This window comes from Nicotiana tabacum, chromosome 1 (genome assembly GCF_000715075.1).
Source record: "Nicotiana tabacum cultivar K326 chromosome 1, ASM71507v2, whole genome shotgun sequence".
In the NCBI taxonomy this organism is placed as follows: domain Eukaryota; kingdom Viridiplantae; phylum Streptophyta; class Magnoliopsida; order Solanales; family Solanaceae; genus Nicotiana; species Nicotiana tabacum.
Window position 1 is genome coordinate 137,915,772 of NC_134080.1, and position 15,588 is coordinate 137,931,359.

The window sequence follows — 15,588 nt, forward strand, 5'->3', positions numbered from 1 at the left end:
TGTGTACTAGAGATATGTTTACGTTTATCAATACAATCATGTAAAACATGATACGGATTCAATGAATTATAATGAAGTGTTTGAATTAATTTCAGGTTATATAGGTAAATAGAGAGTCAACCTCATTTTGAAACTTTTCGAAAAGTTAATATCAATAAGCAAAAAGCTAAACAAGTGCAAAGTTAATATCAAATGTTTCGCTGTCTGATAGCGTAAATGATAACTCCGTTATCATTTTAATCACAATAGTAACTTGATTTTGTTTCCGTTTGTCGCCTGGGTTAGAATAAAGTTTGTTGTACTCTTTTACCTCATAATAACCACAGCACTTAATGTTGGATAGTCTATGGAATTTCATATTGGACAAAGGTGAAATAATATTATGCAAAGATTGGAAGAGGCAGACGTGGAGAAAGAAGTTTCCATTTATGACAGTCATTGCGCATGGTGTCTAACATCAATTCAATAAATACATAATGTCTTACGTACACTATTATCACTAAATCATAATTATTTAATAATATATATTTCTACCTTAATTTATTACTTATCATAACAAGTTAATATGGTTTAGTACAAACATAAAATGCAAGTAAATTTTTGCCATAGAGCGCCCTACATGAGCCACACAAATAGAGGTAATTTATATATAGTCACTTGAAGTCCATACAAAGGGGTAAGATTGTCGCGTCGGTTAATTATTACTCTAATATTTCATTTATGTTGAAGTTTGGCAAATTTGTCCCACATCGGTGGACTCTTGAATTTTGGGGGGATTTTCCCCCTATAAAAGAAGGCCTAATGTTTAGGATTTAAACACATATCCCATTTGCCTTCTCATCTGTTTAAGGCATTTGTATCTTCTCTCTTTAGTATTATTTCACTTGTATTTTTGGAGTGGAATAAAATATTGGTTGTGTCCGAGGAGTAGGCAAAATTAGCCGAACCTCGTAAATTCTGGTGTTCCCTTTATTGTTGTTTTATTGTCTTAAAAATTATTTGGTTGCTGTCATAATTTTTGGTATAGTAGTTGTGATTTATTCACACTATATACATTTGGCTTCCGCAACAATTGGTATCAGAGCCAAGGTAATGTCTAAGTATACTCTGTGGTTGCAGCATAATCTGATCTTCCACATCAGAAAAGATTTATCTTGGTAACTGAGTCAAGGTTCTGTCTGAGTATGCTCTGTGGTTGCAGCTTAGTCTGATCTTCCACACCAGAAAGGAAATAATCTTGATTTGTGTCGTCAGCTATTAAATAATATTTGTGTCAAAGATGGGAGACAATAAACAAGAAGAATCTACATCAAGTGTCAACAATACGTCATCATTGGCATCTTCGCTTATGACAAGAATTGTGTCAAATGCGAAATTTGCGGTAGAAATTTTTGACGGGTCCGGACATTTTGGGATGTGGCAAGGCGAGGTTCTAGATGTCCTTTTTCAACAAGGGCTAGATCTGGTCATTGAAGAAAAGAAACCAGATGTTATTGGAGAAGAAGATTGGAAGATTCTCAACCGTGTTGCTTGCGGTACCATTCGATCCTACCTTGCTAGAGAGCAGAAATATCCATACACAAAGGAAACTTCTGCAAGTAGATTATGGAAAGCACTGGAGGATAAATTTTTGAAGAAAAACAGTCAAAATAAATTGTACATGAAGAAGAGATTGTTTCACTTCACCTATGTTCCTGGTACCACGATGAATGAACATATCACCAGTTTCAATAAGTTGGTCACAGATTTGCAAAATATGGATACAACTTATGATGATGGTGACTTGGCCTTGATGTTGTTGGCGTCACTTCCTGATGAGTACGAGCACCTTGAAACTACTCTACTCCATGGAAATGACGAAGTTTCTCTCAGAGAAGTTTGTTCGGCTTTGTACAGCTATGAACAAAGAAAGCGAGAAAAACAGAAGGGCGGAGAAGAAGAAGCACTATTTGTGAGGGGTCGTCCTCAAAGTCAAACGAGGACAAAGAAGGGAAGATCCAAGTCAAGATCCAGACCCAGCAAAGATGAATGTGCCTTTTGTCGAGAAAAAGGGCACTAGAAGAAAGACTGTCCAAAGTTGAAGAATAAGGCCAAACATAACAATGGAAAGGCCATTATGGATTCAAATGTAGCTGATTGTGATGATTCAGACTTCTCATTAGTTACAACAGAGTCATTAACATCATCAGACATATGGTTGATGGACTCGGCTTGTAGCCATCATATGTGTCCCAACAGGGACTGGTTTGTGGAATTTCAAGAAGGAGAATATGGAGTCATCCACACAGCGGATAACAACCCTCTTACCTCATATGGCATTGGTTCAATACGATTAAGGAACCATGATGGAATGATCAGAACATTAACAGATGTTCGATATGTACCGGATTTGAAGAAGAATCTCATCTCTGTGGGAGCCCTGGAATCAAAAGGGTTCAAAATCATTGCAGAAAATGGAGTGATGAGAGTATGCTCCGGTGCACTAGTGGTAATGAAGGCTAATCGGAAGAATAATAATATGTACCGCTATCGTGGCAGTACAGTTATTGGGACAACGACAGTGACATCCAGTGACGACAAAGAGGCAGAAGCAACCAAGCTATGGCACATGCGCTTGGGACATGCTGGAGGAAAATCCTTGAAAACTCTATCAGATCAAGGATTGTTAAAAGGAGTAAAGGCTTGCAACTTGGAGTTTTGTGAGCATTGTGTCAAAGGGAAACAGACAAGGGTTAAATTTGGTACAGCGATCCATAATACTAAAGGCATTTTGGATTATGTACACTCTGATGTTTGGGGTCCTTCCAAAACACCTTCATTAGGTGGGAAGCACTATTTTGTAACCTTTGTTGATGATTTTTCCCGAAGAGTATGGGTGTATACAATGAAGAGCAAAGATGAAGTGTTGGGAATTTTTCTCAAATGGAAGACGATGGTAGAGAATCAGACAGGCAGGAGGATCAAGTGTATTCGCACAGACAATGGAGGTGAATACAAAAATGATCATTTCAATAAGGTATGTGAAAATGATGGCATCGTCCGACACTTCACTGTTAGACATACACCACAACAGAATGGAGTGGCAGAACGTATGAACCGGACCTTGCTGGAGAAGGTACGGTGTATGTTGTCCAATGCTGGCTTGGGCAAAGAATTTTGGGCTGAGGCAATTACATATGCATGCCACCTCATTAATCGCTTACCATCTGCTGCTATTGATGGCAAGACACCATTTGAAAAATGGTATGGAAAACCTGTTGTAGATTATAACTCTTTGCACGTGTTTGGCTCAACTGCATATTATCATGTGACGGAGTCAAAATTAGATCCAAGGGCAAAGAAGGCTATTTTTATGGGAATTACTTCTGGAGTCAAAGGATATCGCTTATGGTGTCCTATGACAAAGAAAGTAATATTCAGCAGGGATGTTACCTTTGATGAATCTATGGTAAATAAGGTAACAGAAGATACCAAACAAAATAAAGGTGCTTCTAAGCAGGTGGAGTTTGAGGGAAAATTTATTTTTCCTACACAAGAAGCAGAGGAGGAAACAAATGAAGATTACCCTCTGGAAGGAGAGCCAGTAGAGGAGATTCCAACTCAGGAACCTCAACAACAACTTGAATCAATAGCAACCAGCAGGCCAAAAAGAACAATAACGAAACCTGTTCGTCTCATAGAGACGGTTGCTTGTGCAACCTCAATTATAGCTGATAATGTTCCTACCACTTATAAAGACGTTGTCCAAAGTTCAGAAGAAGATAAGTGGAGGGTTGCCATGAATGATGAAATACAGTCCCTTCATCAGAATCATACATGGAGATTGGCCAATCTCCCGAAGGGAAAGAAAGCAATTGGGTGCAAATGGGTATTTGCAAAGAAGGAAGGATTTCCTAACCAAGTAGATGTTCGCTACAAAGCAAGATTGGTGGCCAAAGGATATGCTCAAAAGGAGGGAATTGATTACAATGAAGTGTTTTCTCCAGTTGTAAAACATTCCTCTATTAGAATTATGTTGGCTTTGGTAGCACAATTGGATTTGGAACTAGTTCAGATGGATGTAAAAACTGCGTTTTTACATGGAAACTTGGAGGAGGAAATCTACATGACTCAGCCAGAAGGATTCAAAGTTGCTGGAAAAGAAAATATGGCGTGCAAACTTGAAAAATCGTTGTACGGATTGAAACAATCTTCTAGTCAATGGTACAAGCGATTTGACGAGTTTATGTTGCAGCAAGGGTACAAGAGAAGCAAATACGATCATTGTGTGTATTTGCACAAGCTTAAAGATGGTTCCTTTGTATATCTTCTCCTATATGTTGATGATATGTTGATAGCTTCCAAGAATTTGGAAGAAATTGATAAGTTGAAGATTCAACTGAAGAAGGAGTTCGAGATGAAGGATTTGGGTGAGGCAAAGAAACTTCTTGGCATGGAGATAATTAGAGATAGACGTTCAAAGAAACTCTGTTTATCTCAAAAGGAATATTTGAAGAGAGTACTTCAACGTTTTGGCATAGATGACAAGACTAAGCCAGTTAGTACTCCACTTGCTTCCCATTTTAAGCTAAGTACTACTATGTCGCCAATGGATGAAGCTGAACGAAAGTATATGTCAAAGGTACCATACGCAAATGTTGTTGGTAGCTTGATGTATGCAATGGTTTGCACAAGGCCTGACATTTCACAAGCTGTTGGAGTTATTAGCAGATATATGCACAATCCAGGGAAGGAGCATTGACAAGCTGTGAAGTGGATTCTACGGTATATTCATAATACTGTAGATGTCGGGTTAGTTTTTGAGCAGGAAGACAATCAGTCTGTCGTTGGATATTGTGACTCAGATTTTGCGGGTGATCTGGACAAACGAAGATCAACTACTGATTATGTGTTTACTTTTGCAAAGGCACCAGTTAGTTGGAAGTCTACTTTGTAGTCAACAGTTGCTTTGTCTACAACAGAGGCAGAGTACATGGCTATTACAGAGGCTGTGAAAGAGGCAATTTGGCTTCAAGGATTGCTAAAGGAGCTTGGTGTTGAACAAAAAGGTATCACAATTTTTTGTGATAGTCAAAGTGCTATTCAATTAGCGAAGAACCAAGTGTATCATGCAAGGACGAAGCACATTGATGTTCGGTATCATTTCGTACGAGAAATCATAGAAGAAGGTGGAGTCACGATGAAGAAAATTCCTACTACAGAGAATCCTGCTGATATGCTGACAAAGGTGGTGACTGCGGTCAAGTTTCAACATTGTTTGGATTTGATCAACATTGTTGAAAACTGAAGATTAAAGATGAAGACACAATCAAAATTTGTTATTGAGAGAAAATTGAAGATGTGGAATTTTGCCAAGGTGGAGATTTGTTGAAGTTTGGCAAATTTGTCCCACATCGGTGGGCTCTTGAATTTTGGGGGGATTTTCCCCCTATAAAAGAAGGCCTAATGTTTAGGATTTAAACACACCTCTCATTTGACTTCTCATCTGTTTAAGGTATTTGTATCTTCTCTCTTTAGTATTATTTCACTTGTATTTTTGGAGTGGAATAAAATATTGGTTGTGTCCGAGGAGTAGGCAAAATTAGCCGAACCTCGTAAATTCTGGTGTTCCCTTTATTGTTGCTTTATTGTCTTAAAAATTATTTGGTGGCTGTCATAATTTTTGGTATAGTAGTTGTGACTTATTCACACTATATACATTTGGCTTCCGCAACAATTTATGCTTGCCAAGACAGATATTGTACAACTGTTTAAGCAAAAACCAAACTCCTCATCATAACACAGCCCAAAGAAAGAAGATAGATAAATGTAAACGTATACTGTACAAGCTGCAAGAACAACGCACACTGAGTTCCAGAAAAGGGAATATAGCAATGTAGTGTATGCTTAGGATTAGAAACCAAGCAACTCCACAGCCCTGTCAGAGAGGCTCCATAAAGCTGGTGCAAATACAGGAGTGATCCTTGGTAACGTGGGATATGTTAGCGTTCCAAGTAAAAACCAGTTAAAACTCAAGAGAGCAACTGCATCAGATGCGGGTCTGTTCTTGATGGTTGAGAAAAACTGGACAACACTCCATAAGGACATGCCAACGACAGTAAATAGCGCGAGGACAAGAGGCATGCATGCATCTTCATCTTTCCATACGATCGTTCCAACTAAAAGTGACAGTATTGCACTAAAAAGGGTCTGTGTAAAGGCTAGCTCCCTTCGTTGTTGTAACACATTACTTGTGGCAACATCGTCGGAGGTGGTTGGAATACATGGCTTGACATATCGACAGGATCTAGCTCCCATAAAATCATGGTTTAATGTAGTTTCACTTTTGCTTTTATCTTCCAGAACATCCTCTTGCATTCTTTCGTGGTCAATGGTCATACTCTCGATGCCACTTGATCTCCAAGATGGAATTCCGTCGCCATGCAATATTTGGCCATTGCCTATATAAACACGGTCTCTGTGGTCCCAAAGTGCTTTACCATGACTTTCTTTCAACCGTTCATTTTGCGCCTTCAGATCCTGAAGCTATCACATCAAATACAAAATTCAGTCTTTCCTGTCTCAAAAGTTGCATCATCAAGAGCAGACGAAAAATTGGAACTCAGAGGACCATTACAACAGATTTCGAAGCTACAAATTTTCAGTGATCAATCTACCTCAATGTCTCTCTTAATAAGTCCAACATTTCTCAAGTAGCAAGAAATAAAGATCTGAACATAAAAAGGTCATTCAAAACCAAAAGTGTGACATCCACCCATCACCCAAAGAATTGCAGGGTAAACAGCACTTAAGGAACGAATCCCAACTCATCCACATTAATGGGATGGACATCCAGCAGCTACCCCAAGCTCAGTTGCATTGATTCAATAATTAACAGAAAGAAGTAACTTGTGAGTGCTGACAATACATTAAAAGTTTAATAGTGTAATTAAAAGCTGCACTATCATGCTTTCGATCAAATGCACGAGGAAAATCAGCAAATAGTGGTAGATGAGCAGTTAAAGCTGCGTCCCTGCCTTTATTGACTTCCCTTACTATTAACTTTAGTCAACTTGGGTTGGGGTCCTAAACACTTCCAAGGGCAATTGAATAGCTGTAAGATTTAAATACCCCATTCATTAGTTGATACGTAATTTTTCTAGGTTAATTTGGTATAATGAAATTCATAAGAAATGGATGAGAAATCAACGTCAAGGACACAGCTACGCAAACAGGAAGGTTTGGTGAAGAATAATCAAGTAAAATGCTATTTAGGACTTTTCAGACGCAATACGATGTGAAGTGAAAAAGCAAGAACAAGAAGGGAAATATGAGTCGTTGAAGCATGTAGTTGTGGCTTTTGGTTAGGTTCTAGTTTTTTGAATATATTGCTGATAGTATTTTGTAATAAATGCACAAGGTAGCCGATCGATGAGTCTGAAAGTTTCTTCTAATATTCCGCATCCTATTTTGCGCTCTTACTTGCCCTAGAAGTCTAGATATGGAAGGCCCTTTTTAAATCAAAACAATCTTTTATGGTTTTGTAAAGAAATAAATAGGCTGGGTATGTCGTAAAACATAAGAGGATAAGGTGCAAATCAGAAAAAGGTGTATACATCAAGGGTGCAAAACACAAAGAACTGCCTATTCATAGAGTATTATCCTTCCTTTCGCCTTTGTCCTCTAAATTAACTATCGACCCAACACCCATTTGCAGGATGCTGAATGGTCACATTAATCACATGGCTCGTTGTTCTCATTCTTGGTCCCTATATTTCTAAACATCCATTATTCATCCAATGCCCTGAAACACACAGATTCCAAACGAAGCTCTAATTCATAGAGGGAAGTGGTGTTTATGTAAACTCTTTGTCTATTCAGCTCCTCTCCTTCCTAAGTTAAATCAGAATGTTAACACTTGATAAAATATTAACCTGGCCCTCCAATTGACAAAGAAAACTGGAATAAATATATCAACCTGGCCCTCCAGTTGCTCAATTTTGAGTATCGCCTCATCATGTTCATCCTCAAGTTCTGCTAACATGACCTGCATTATCTTTTTATCTTTAATGGCTACCTGCAGTCTCTTCTTAAGTTCCTTCCGTTCCCATACTAGGTTCTCTATCTCTGTCTGCATTTGCTGAAGATGCATTTCCAGCTGCACATGTATTCTACTCACGTCAGTTGAGAAAATCAAGTCATACCATAACTCCTCAACATGAAGAGTATACATTTAACACATATCAGTAACAAGATATATGTGACACTAAACCAAAAGGAAAAGCTAGATATAAGGAGAGTATGGTAAGACAGCCATTATAGGTGAATTCTTGCATCCCGTAATATCCTAATAAACTAAAAGTTTTTACTGCCAAGGTCTGAATGAAGAACCTGCCAATTTGAGTGGAACAGATTTTTATAGGAAAGAATCTAGTAGCTTTCAACTACTAACACGGCAGAGAATTTCAAAGTTAATGTGGCACTAAAGTTTTGTTCAATGGGGAATAGGACAGGAAGTGCTGTAATGATACTAAAGTACTTAAACATAACTCTCTCACTTGAGAAATCATTCCATGAAGACAGCAGGTGAAATTAGAGCTGCCTGTGAAATCTACAGAGAATATGCAGGACTACGTGCAAGCTATAAAGTAAAAGTTGGATAAGACGGAAAAGCAGAACCGATCCTCTATGGTAGAAAAGGTTATGGGTCCCCTCCACAAAAGGTCTAGCTAAAGCATCTTGTCAACATCCCTATTCCTCTTCCTTCAGATTTCTTCTGCTAACACAATTCCAGCTTGCAGATCTCTCCATTTAGAAGCTTTGATACCGAGGAAGAAAAATTAATGACAGCATTATCAAGTGGACCTTATAAATGATTTTGACATTGAAATTCAAGCATCAAATTTCAGAACGCTATTTTTAAATTATAAAAGCATCCTTTAAAAACTATGAAATTCAGAACAATTAAAAAAAAAAAAAGAAAAAAAGAACCTTCAGGTCTCCACTAGAAGCCCCCTGAGGAGAAACACTGAGGGTCTCCAATCAAAAACAATTAACAAGGGAACAAGAGTAACTGGGTATATATATATATACACACACACATCTGATCCATACGTATATTTGTTATGCGTCTTTTACTAACAAGAGGCGGACCAGAATCTGAGGAAGAATAAATACCCGAAGCAGCAGGATAAAGATAACATACAAAATGGGGGAAAAAAAACATGTTTCAGCAACATCTCAAAAACTAAAATGTTAAAAGGAAACACAAGAAATTCTTGCAAAATGTAACTGACCATCCTTTCCCTCTGTAGAGCAGTTAAACTTCGTATTGGCAGGGACAGAATAGCAATAGCCCAAATTATCAGTCTCCAGAGTAAGCTGGCATGAAAACCCATAGCAGCTCTCAGCAGCTCTGTCCAGGTTTGGATAACAATACATATCGTTCTCACACCAAAGAAGCAAGTGAATTTGAGCAGTGACAAAGGCTTGATCAGCACGATCATAACAGTGTTGACCAATTCAAGAAACAGTGCCATCTATACTTCCCAAATTAGTCAAATATACGCCATCTGCATAAACGTTCAAGTCCTCAAAATCCTAGTAGAGATGTAAATTCACAGACTGAACAAATTACAGCCTTCAATAAGAGTGCACCAGATATATTTGACAATATTTAGAACTTTCTCGCTATAAGGAAAACCAGTTTAAGGCAATAACACTGAACCACAACCTAGAAAAATATACCATAAATATTGGGAAAACCGTTTCCTCAAACTTGGGAGCAACAAAACTAGAAGGCATTTGTCCTTAGTTATAATGCAAGAGGAAATAAAACAGTTGCAGACTTGCCACTACCCAATCGGTTCAGTCATCTCTGAAAATGTCCAGTGTAGTAAAATCAGTGAAACCAAGGTTTACCAGCTAACTTGAGACCGGGTGAATCAGAAGTAATATTCAGCACTAAAAAGGCTTGGAATATATATCTGCTAAACATTTAACAAAAATACGTGAAGGAAAACATCCTGAATGGCATTCGAACGTCAACCTATTTACACCAGCACCAGCCAGCATCATCTTTCCAAGTTGAGTAAATTCAGCGCAAATTTACAAACGATATCAGATATGTTGAAGTTTGGCAAAATGCCAAAGTCCCACATTGGTTGGGAGTTAAGTTTGGGGGGGATTTTTCCCCTATAAAAGAAGGCCTAATGTTTAGGATTGAAACACACCTCTCATTTGCATTCTCATCTGTTTAAGGCATTTGTATCTTCTCTCTTTAGTATTATTTCACTTGTATTTTTGGAGTGGAATAAAATATTTGGTTGTGTCCGAGGAGTAGGCAAAATTAGCCGAACCTCGTAAATTCTGGTGTTCCCTTTATTATTGCTTTATTGTCTTATTTATTATTTGGTAGCTGTCATAATTTTTGGTATAGTAGTTGTGACTTATTCACACTATATACATTTGGCTTCCGCAACAATTGGTATCAGAGCCAAGATACTGTCTAAGTATGCTCTGTGGTTGCAGCATAGTCTGATCTTCCACATCAGAAAAGATTTATCTTGGTAACTGAGTCAAGGTTCTGTCTGAGTATGCTCTGTGGTTGCAGCTTAGTCTGATCTTCCACACCAGAAAGGAAATAATCTTGATTTGTGTCGTCAGCTATTAAATAATATTTGTGTCAAAGATGGGAGACAATAAACAAGAAGAATCTACATCAAGTGTCAACAATACGTCATCATTGACATCTTCGCTTATGACAAGAATTGTGTCAAATGCGAAATTTGCGGTCGAAATATTTGACGGGTCCGGACATTTTGGGATGTGGCAAGGCGAGGTTCTAGATGTCCTTTTTCAACAAGGGCTAGATCTGGCCATTGAAGAAAAGAAACCAGATGTTATTGGAGAAGAAGATTGGAGAATTATCAATCGTGTTGCTTGCGATACCATTCGATCCTACCTTGCTAGAGAGCAGAAATATCCATACACAAAGGAAACTTCTGCAAGTAAATTATGGAAAGCACTGGAGGATAAATTTTTGACGAAAAACAGTCAAAATAAATTGTACATGAAGAAGAGACTGTTTCACTTCACCTATGTTCCTGGTACCACGATGAATGAACATATCACCAGTTTCAATAAGTTGGTTACAGATTTGCAAAATATGGATACAACTTATGATGATGGTGACTTGGCCTTGATGTTGTTGGCGTCACTTCCTGATGAGTACGAGCACCTTGAAACTACTCTACTCCATGGAAATGACGAAGTTTCTCTCAGAGAAGTTTGTTCGGCTTTGTACAGCTATGAACAAAGAAAGCGAGAAAAACAGAAGGGCGGAGAAGGAGAAACACTATTTGTGAGGGGTCGTCCTCAAAATCAAACGAGGACAAAGAAGGGAAGATCCAAGTCAAGATCCAGACCCAGCAAAGATGAATGTGCCTTTTGTCGAGAAAAAGGGCACTGGAAGAAAGACTGTCCGAAGTTGAAGAATAAGGCCAAACATAACAATGGAAAGGCCATTATGGATTCAAATGTAGCTGATTGTGATGATTCAGACTTCTCATTAGTTACAACAGAGTCATCAACATCTTCAGACATATGGTTGATGGACTCGGCTTGTAGCTATCATATGTGTCCCAACAGGGACTGGTTCGTGGAATTTCAAGAAGGAGAATATGGAGTCGTCCACACAGCGGATAACAGCCCTCTTACCTCATATGGCATTGGTTCAATACGATTAAGGAACCATGATGGAATGATCAGAACATTGATAGATGTTCGATATGTACCGGATTTGAAGAAGAATCCCATCTCTGTGGGAGCCCTAGAATCAAAAGGGTTCAAAATCATTGCAGAAAATGGAGTGATGAGAGTATGCTCCGGTGCACTAGTGGTAATGAAGGCTAATCGGAAGAATAATAATATGTACCGCTATCGTGGCAGTACAGTTATTGGGACAGCGACAGTAACATCCAGTGACGACAAAGAGGCAGAAGCAACCAAGCTATGGCACATGCGCTTGGGACATGCTGGAGGAAAATCCTTGAAAACTCTATCAGATCAAGGATTGTTAAAAGGAGTAAAGGCTTGCAACTTGGAGTTTTGTGAGCATTGTGTCAAAGGGAAACAGATAAGGGTTAAATTTGGTACAGCGATCCATAATACTAAAGGCATTTTGGATTATGTACACTCTGATGTTTGGGGTCCTTCCAAAACACCTTCATTGGGTGGGAAGCACTATTTTGTAACCTTTGTTGATGATTTTTCTCGAAGAGTGTGGGTGTATACAATGAAAAACAAAGATGAAGTGCTGGGAATTTTTCTCAAATGGAAGACGATGGTGGAGAATCAAACAGGCAGGAGGATCAAGTGCATTCGCACAGACAATGGAGGTGAATACAAAAATGATCATTTCAATAAGGTCTGTGAAAATGATGGCATCGTCCGACACTTCACTGTTAGACATACACCACAACAGAATGGAGTGGCAGAACGTATGAACCGGACCTTGCTGGAGAAGGTACGGTGTATGTTGTCCAATGCTGGCTTGGGCAAAGAATTTTGGGCTGAGGCAATTACATATGCATGTCACCTCATTAATCGTCTACCATCTGCTGCTATTGATGGCAAAACACCATTTGAAAAATGGTACGGAAAACCTGCTGTAGATTATAACTCTTTGCACGTGTTTGGCTCAACTGCATATTATCATGTGACAGAGTCAAAATTGGATCCAAGGGCAAAGAAGGCTATTTTTATGGGAATTACTTCTGGAGTCAAAGGATATCGCTTATGGTGCCCTATGACAAAGAAAGTAATATTCAGCAGAGATGTTACCTTTGATGAATTTGCTATGGTAAATAAGGTAACAGAAGATACCAAACAAAATGAAGGTGCTTCTAAGCAGGTGGAGTTTGAGGGAAAATTTATTTTTCCTACACAAGAAGCAGAGGAGGAAACAAATGAAGATTACCCTCTGGAAGGAGAGCCAGTAGAGGAGATTCCAACTCAGGAATCTCAACAACAACTTGAATCAATAGCAACCAGCAGGCCAAAAAGAACAATAACGAAACCTGTTCGTCTCATAGAGACGGTTGCTTGTGCAACCTCAATTGTAGCTGATGATGTTCCTACTACTTATAAAGACGCTGTCCAAAGTTCAGAAGAAGATAAGTGGAGGATTTCCATGAATGATGAAATACAGTCCCTTCATCAGAATCATACATGGAGATTGGCCAATCTCCCGAAGGGAAAGAAAGCAATTGGGTGCAAATGGGTATTTGCAAAGAAAGAAGGATTTCCTAACCAATTAGATGTTCGCTACAAAGCAAGATTGGTGGCCAAAGGATATGCTCAAAAGGAGGGAATTGATTACAATGAAGTGTTTTCTCCAGTTGTAAAACATTCCTCCATTAGAATTATGTTGGCTTTGGTAGCACAATTGGATTTGGAACTAGTTCAGATGGATGTAAAAACTGCGTTTTTACATGGAAACTTGGAGGAGGAAATCTACATGACTCAGCCAGAAGGATTCAAAGTTGCTGGAAAAGAAAATATGGTGTGCAAACTTGAAAAATCGTTGTACGGATTGAAACAATCTTCTAGACAATGGTACAAGCGATTTGACGAGTTTATGTTGCGGCAAGGGTACAAGAGAAGCAAATACGATCATTGTGTGTATTTGCACAAGCTTAAAGATGGTTCCTTTGTATATCTTCTCCTATATGTTGATGATATGTTGATAGCTTCCAAGAATTTGGAAGAAATTGATAAGTTGAAGATTCAACTGAAGAAGGAGTTCGAGATGAAGGATTTGGGTGAGGCAAAGAAAATTCTTGGCATGGAGATAATTAGAGATAGACGTTCAAAGAAACTCTGTTTATCTCAAAAGGAATATTTGAAGAGAGTACTTCAACGTTTTGGCATAGATGACAAGACTAAGCCAGTTAGTACTCCACTTGCTTCCCATTTTAAGCTAAGTACTACTATGTCGCCAATGGATGAAGCTGAACGAGAGTATATGTCAAAGGTACCATACGCAAATGTTGTTGGTAGCTTGATGTATGCAATGGTTTGCACAAGGCCTGACATTTCACAAGCTGTTGGAGTTATTAGCAGATATATGCACAATCCAGGGAAGGAGCATTGGCAAGCTGTGAAGTGGATTCTACGGTATATTCATAATACTGTAGATGTCGGGTTAGTTTTTGAGCAGGAAGACAATCAGTCTGTAGTTGGATATTGTGACTCAGATTTTGCGGGTGATATGGACAAACGAAGATCAACTACTGGTTATGTGTTTACTTTTGCAAAGGCACCAGTTAGTTGGAAGTCTACTTTGCAGTCAACAGTTGCTTTGTCTACAACAGAGGCAGAGTACATGGCTATTACAGATGCTGTGAAAGAGGCAATTTGGCTTCAAGGATTGCTAAAGGAGCTTGGTGTTGAACAAAAAGGTATCACAATTTTTTGTGATAGTCAAAGTCCTATTCAATTAGCGAAGAACCAAGTTTATCATGCAAGGACGAAGCACATTGATGTTCGGTATCATTTCGTACGAGAAATCATAGAAGAAGGTGGAGTCACGGTGAAGAAAATTCATACTACAGAGAATCCTGCTGATATGCTGACAAAGGTGGTGACTGCGGTCAAGTTTCAACATTGTTTGGATTTGATCAACATTGTTGAACACTGAAGATTGAAGATGAAGACACAACCAAAATTTGTTATTGAGAGAGAATTGAAAATGTGGAATTTTGCCAAGGTGGAGATTTGTTGAAGTTTGGCAAAATGCCAAAGTCCCACATTGGTTGGGAGTTAAGTTTGGGGGGATTTTTCCCCTATAAAAGAAGGCCTAATGTTTAGGATTGAAACACACCTCTCATTTGCCTTCTCATCTGTTTAAGGCATTTGTATCTTCTCTCTTTAGTATTATTTCACTTGTATTTTTGGAGTGGAATAAAATATTTGGTTGTGTCCGAGGAGTAGGCAAAATTAGCCGAACCTCGTAAATTCTGGTGTTCCCTTTATTATTGCTTTATTATCTTATTTATTATTTGGTAGCTGTCATAATTTTTGGTATAGTAGTTGTGACTTATTCACACTATATACATTTGGCTTCCGCAACAAGATATGTCTTCGATCAAATAATGGAAGCTTCTTTGATATGAGTTATGACTAAGCTCCTTGAGACTGACAGAGAATTTCAATTTCTTAACTTTAAAGTCATCGTCATTGTTCCAGTCCACCTCTCCAACTACACTATAAGATGTAACTTTGTTTTTTCCCCTTATATTCGTCAGATGCAAGTTAGGAAGTAAATTACACTATCATTAATTATCTTAATTAGTGCAAAAATTGAAATTAATCTTAACGATACTTTTTTTAATATCAAATTTTTGGTATGATGGAGCAATGATTTACTAACACTATAAGTTGCAGGATGGGCAACTAATGAAAATTTCCTAATTAATGACATAACTGTATACATGATGAATCTAAATCTAGTACTAAGTCCCTTATATTCTGAAGAGACTCTTTTCCGAAGCCTAAAAAGGGATGAACGGTGATACTTATGATAAAAGAGAGGTCCCCAACCCAACA

At 38.3% G+C, this 15,588-nt stretch overlaps 1 protein-coding gene across 3 annotated transcripts in view; it reads right to left on the reverse strand.

Annotated features, from left to right (window-relative positions):
• Positions 1 to 5,776: 5,776 nt before the first annotated feature.
• The window catches only part of LOC107803641 (uncharacterized), a 33,287-nt gene continuing 23,475 nt past the window's right edge, over positions 5,777 to 15,588 (reverse strand). For 2 of the 3 annotated variants that reach the window (XM_016627405.2, XM_016627404.2), the window contains 3 exons: positions 9,276 to 9,551; positions 7,958 to 8,137; positions 5,777 to 6,525 (listed from right to left, as the gene is read on the reverse strand). In XM_016627405.2, coding sequence (XP_016482891.1) covers positions 5,893 to 6,525; positions 7,958 to 8,137; positions 9,276 to 9,518 — 1,056 coding nt within the window. In that variant the 5' untranslated portion in view covers positions 9,519 to 9,551 and the 3' untranslated portion in view covers positions 5,777 to 5,892. The remainder of the gene's footprint in view (positions 6,526 to 7,957; positions 8,138 to 9,275; positions 9,552 to 15,588) is intronic. The other variant, XM_016627406.2, reaches the window with a different exon arrangement.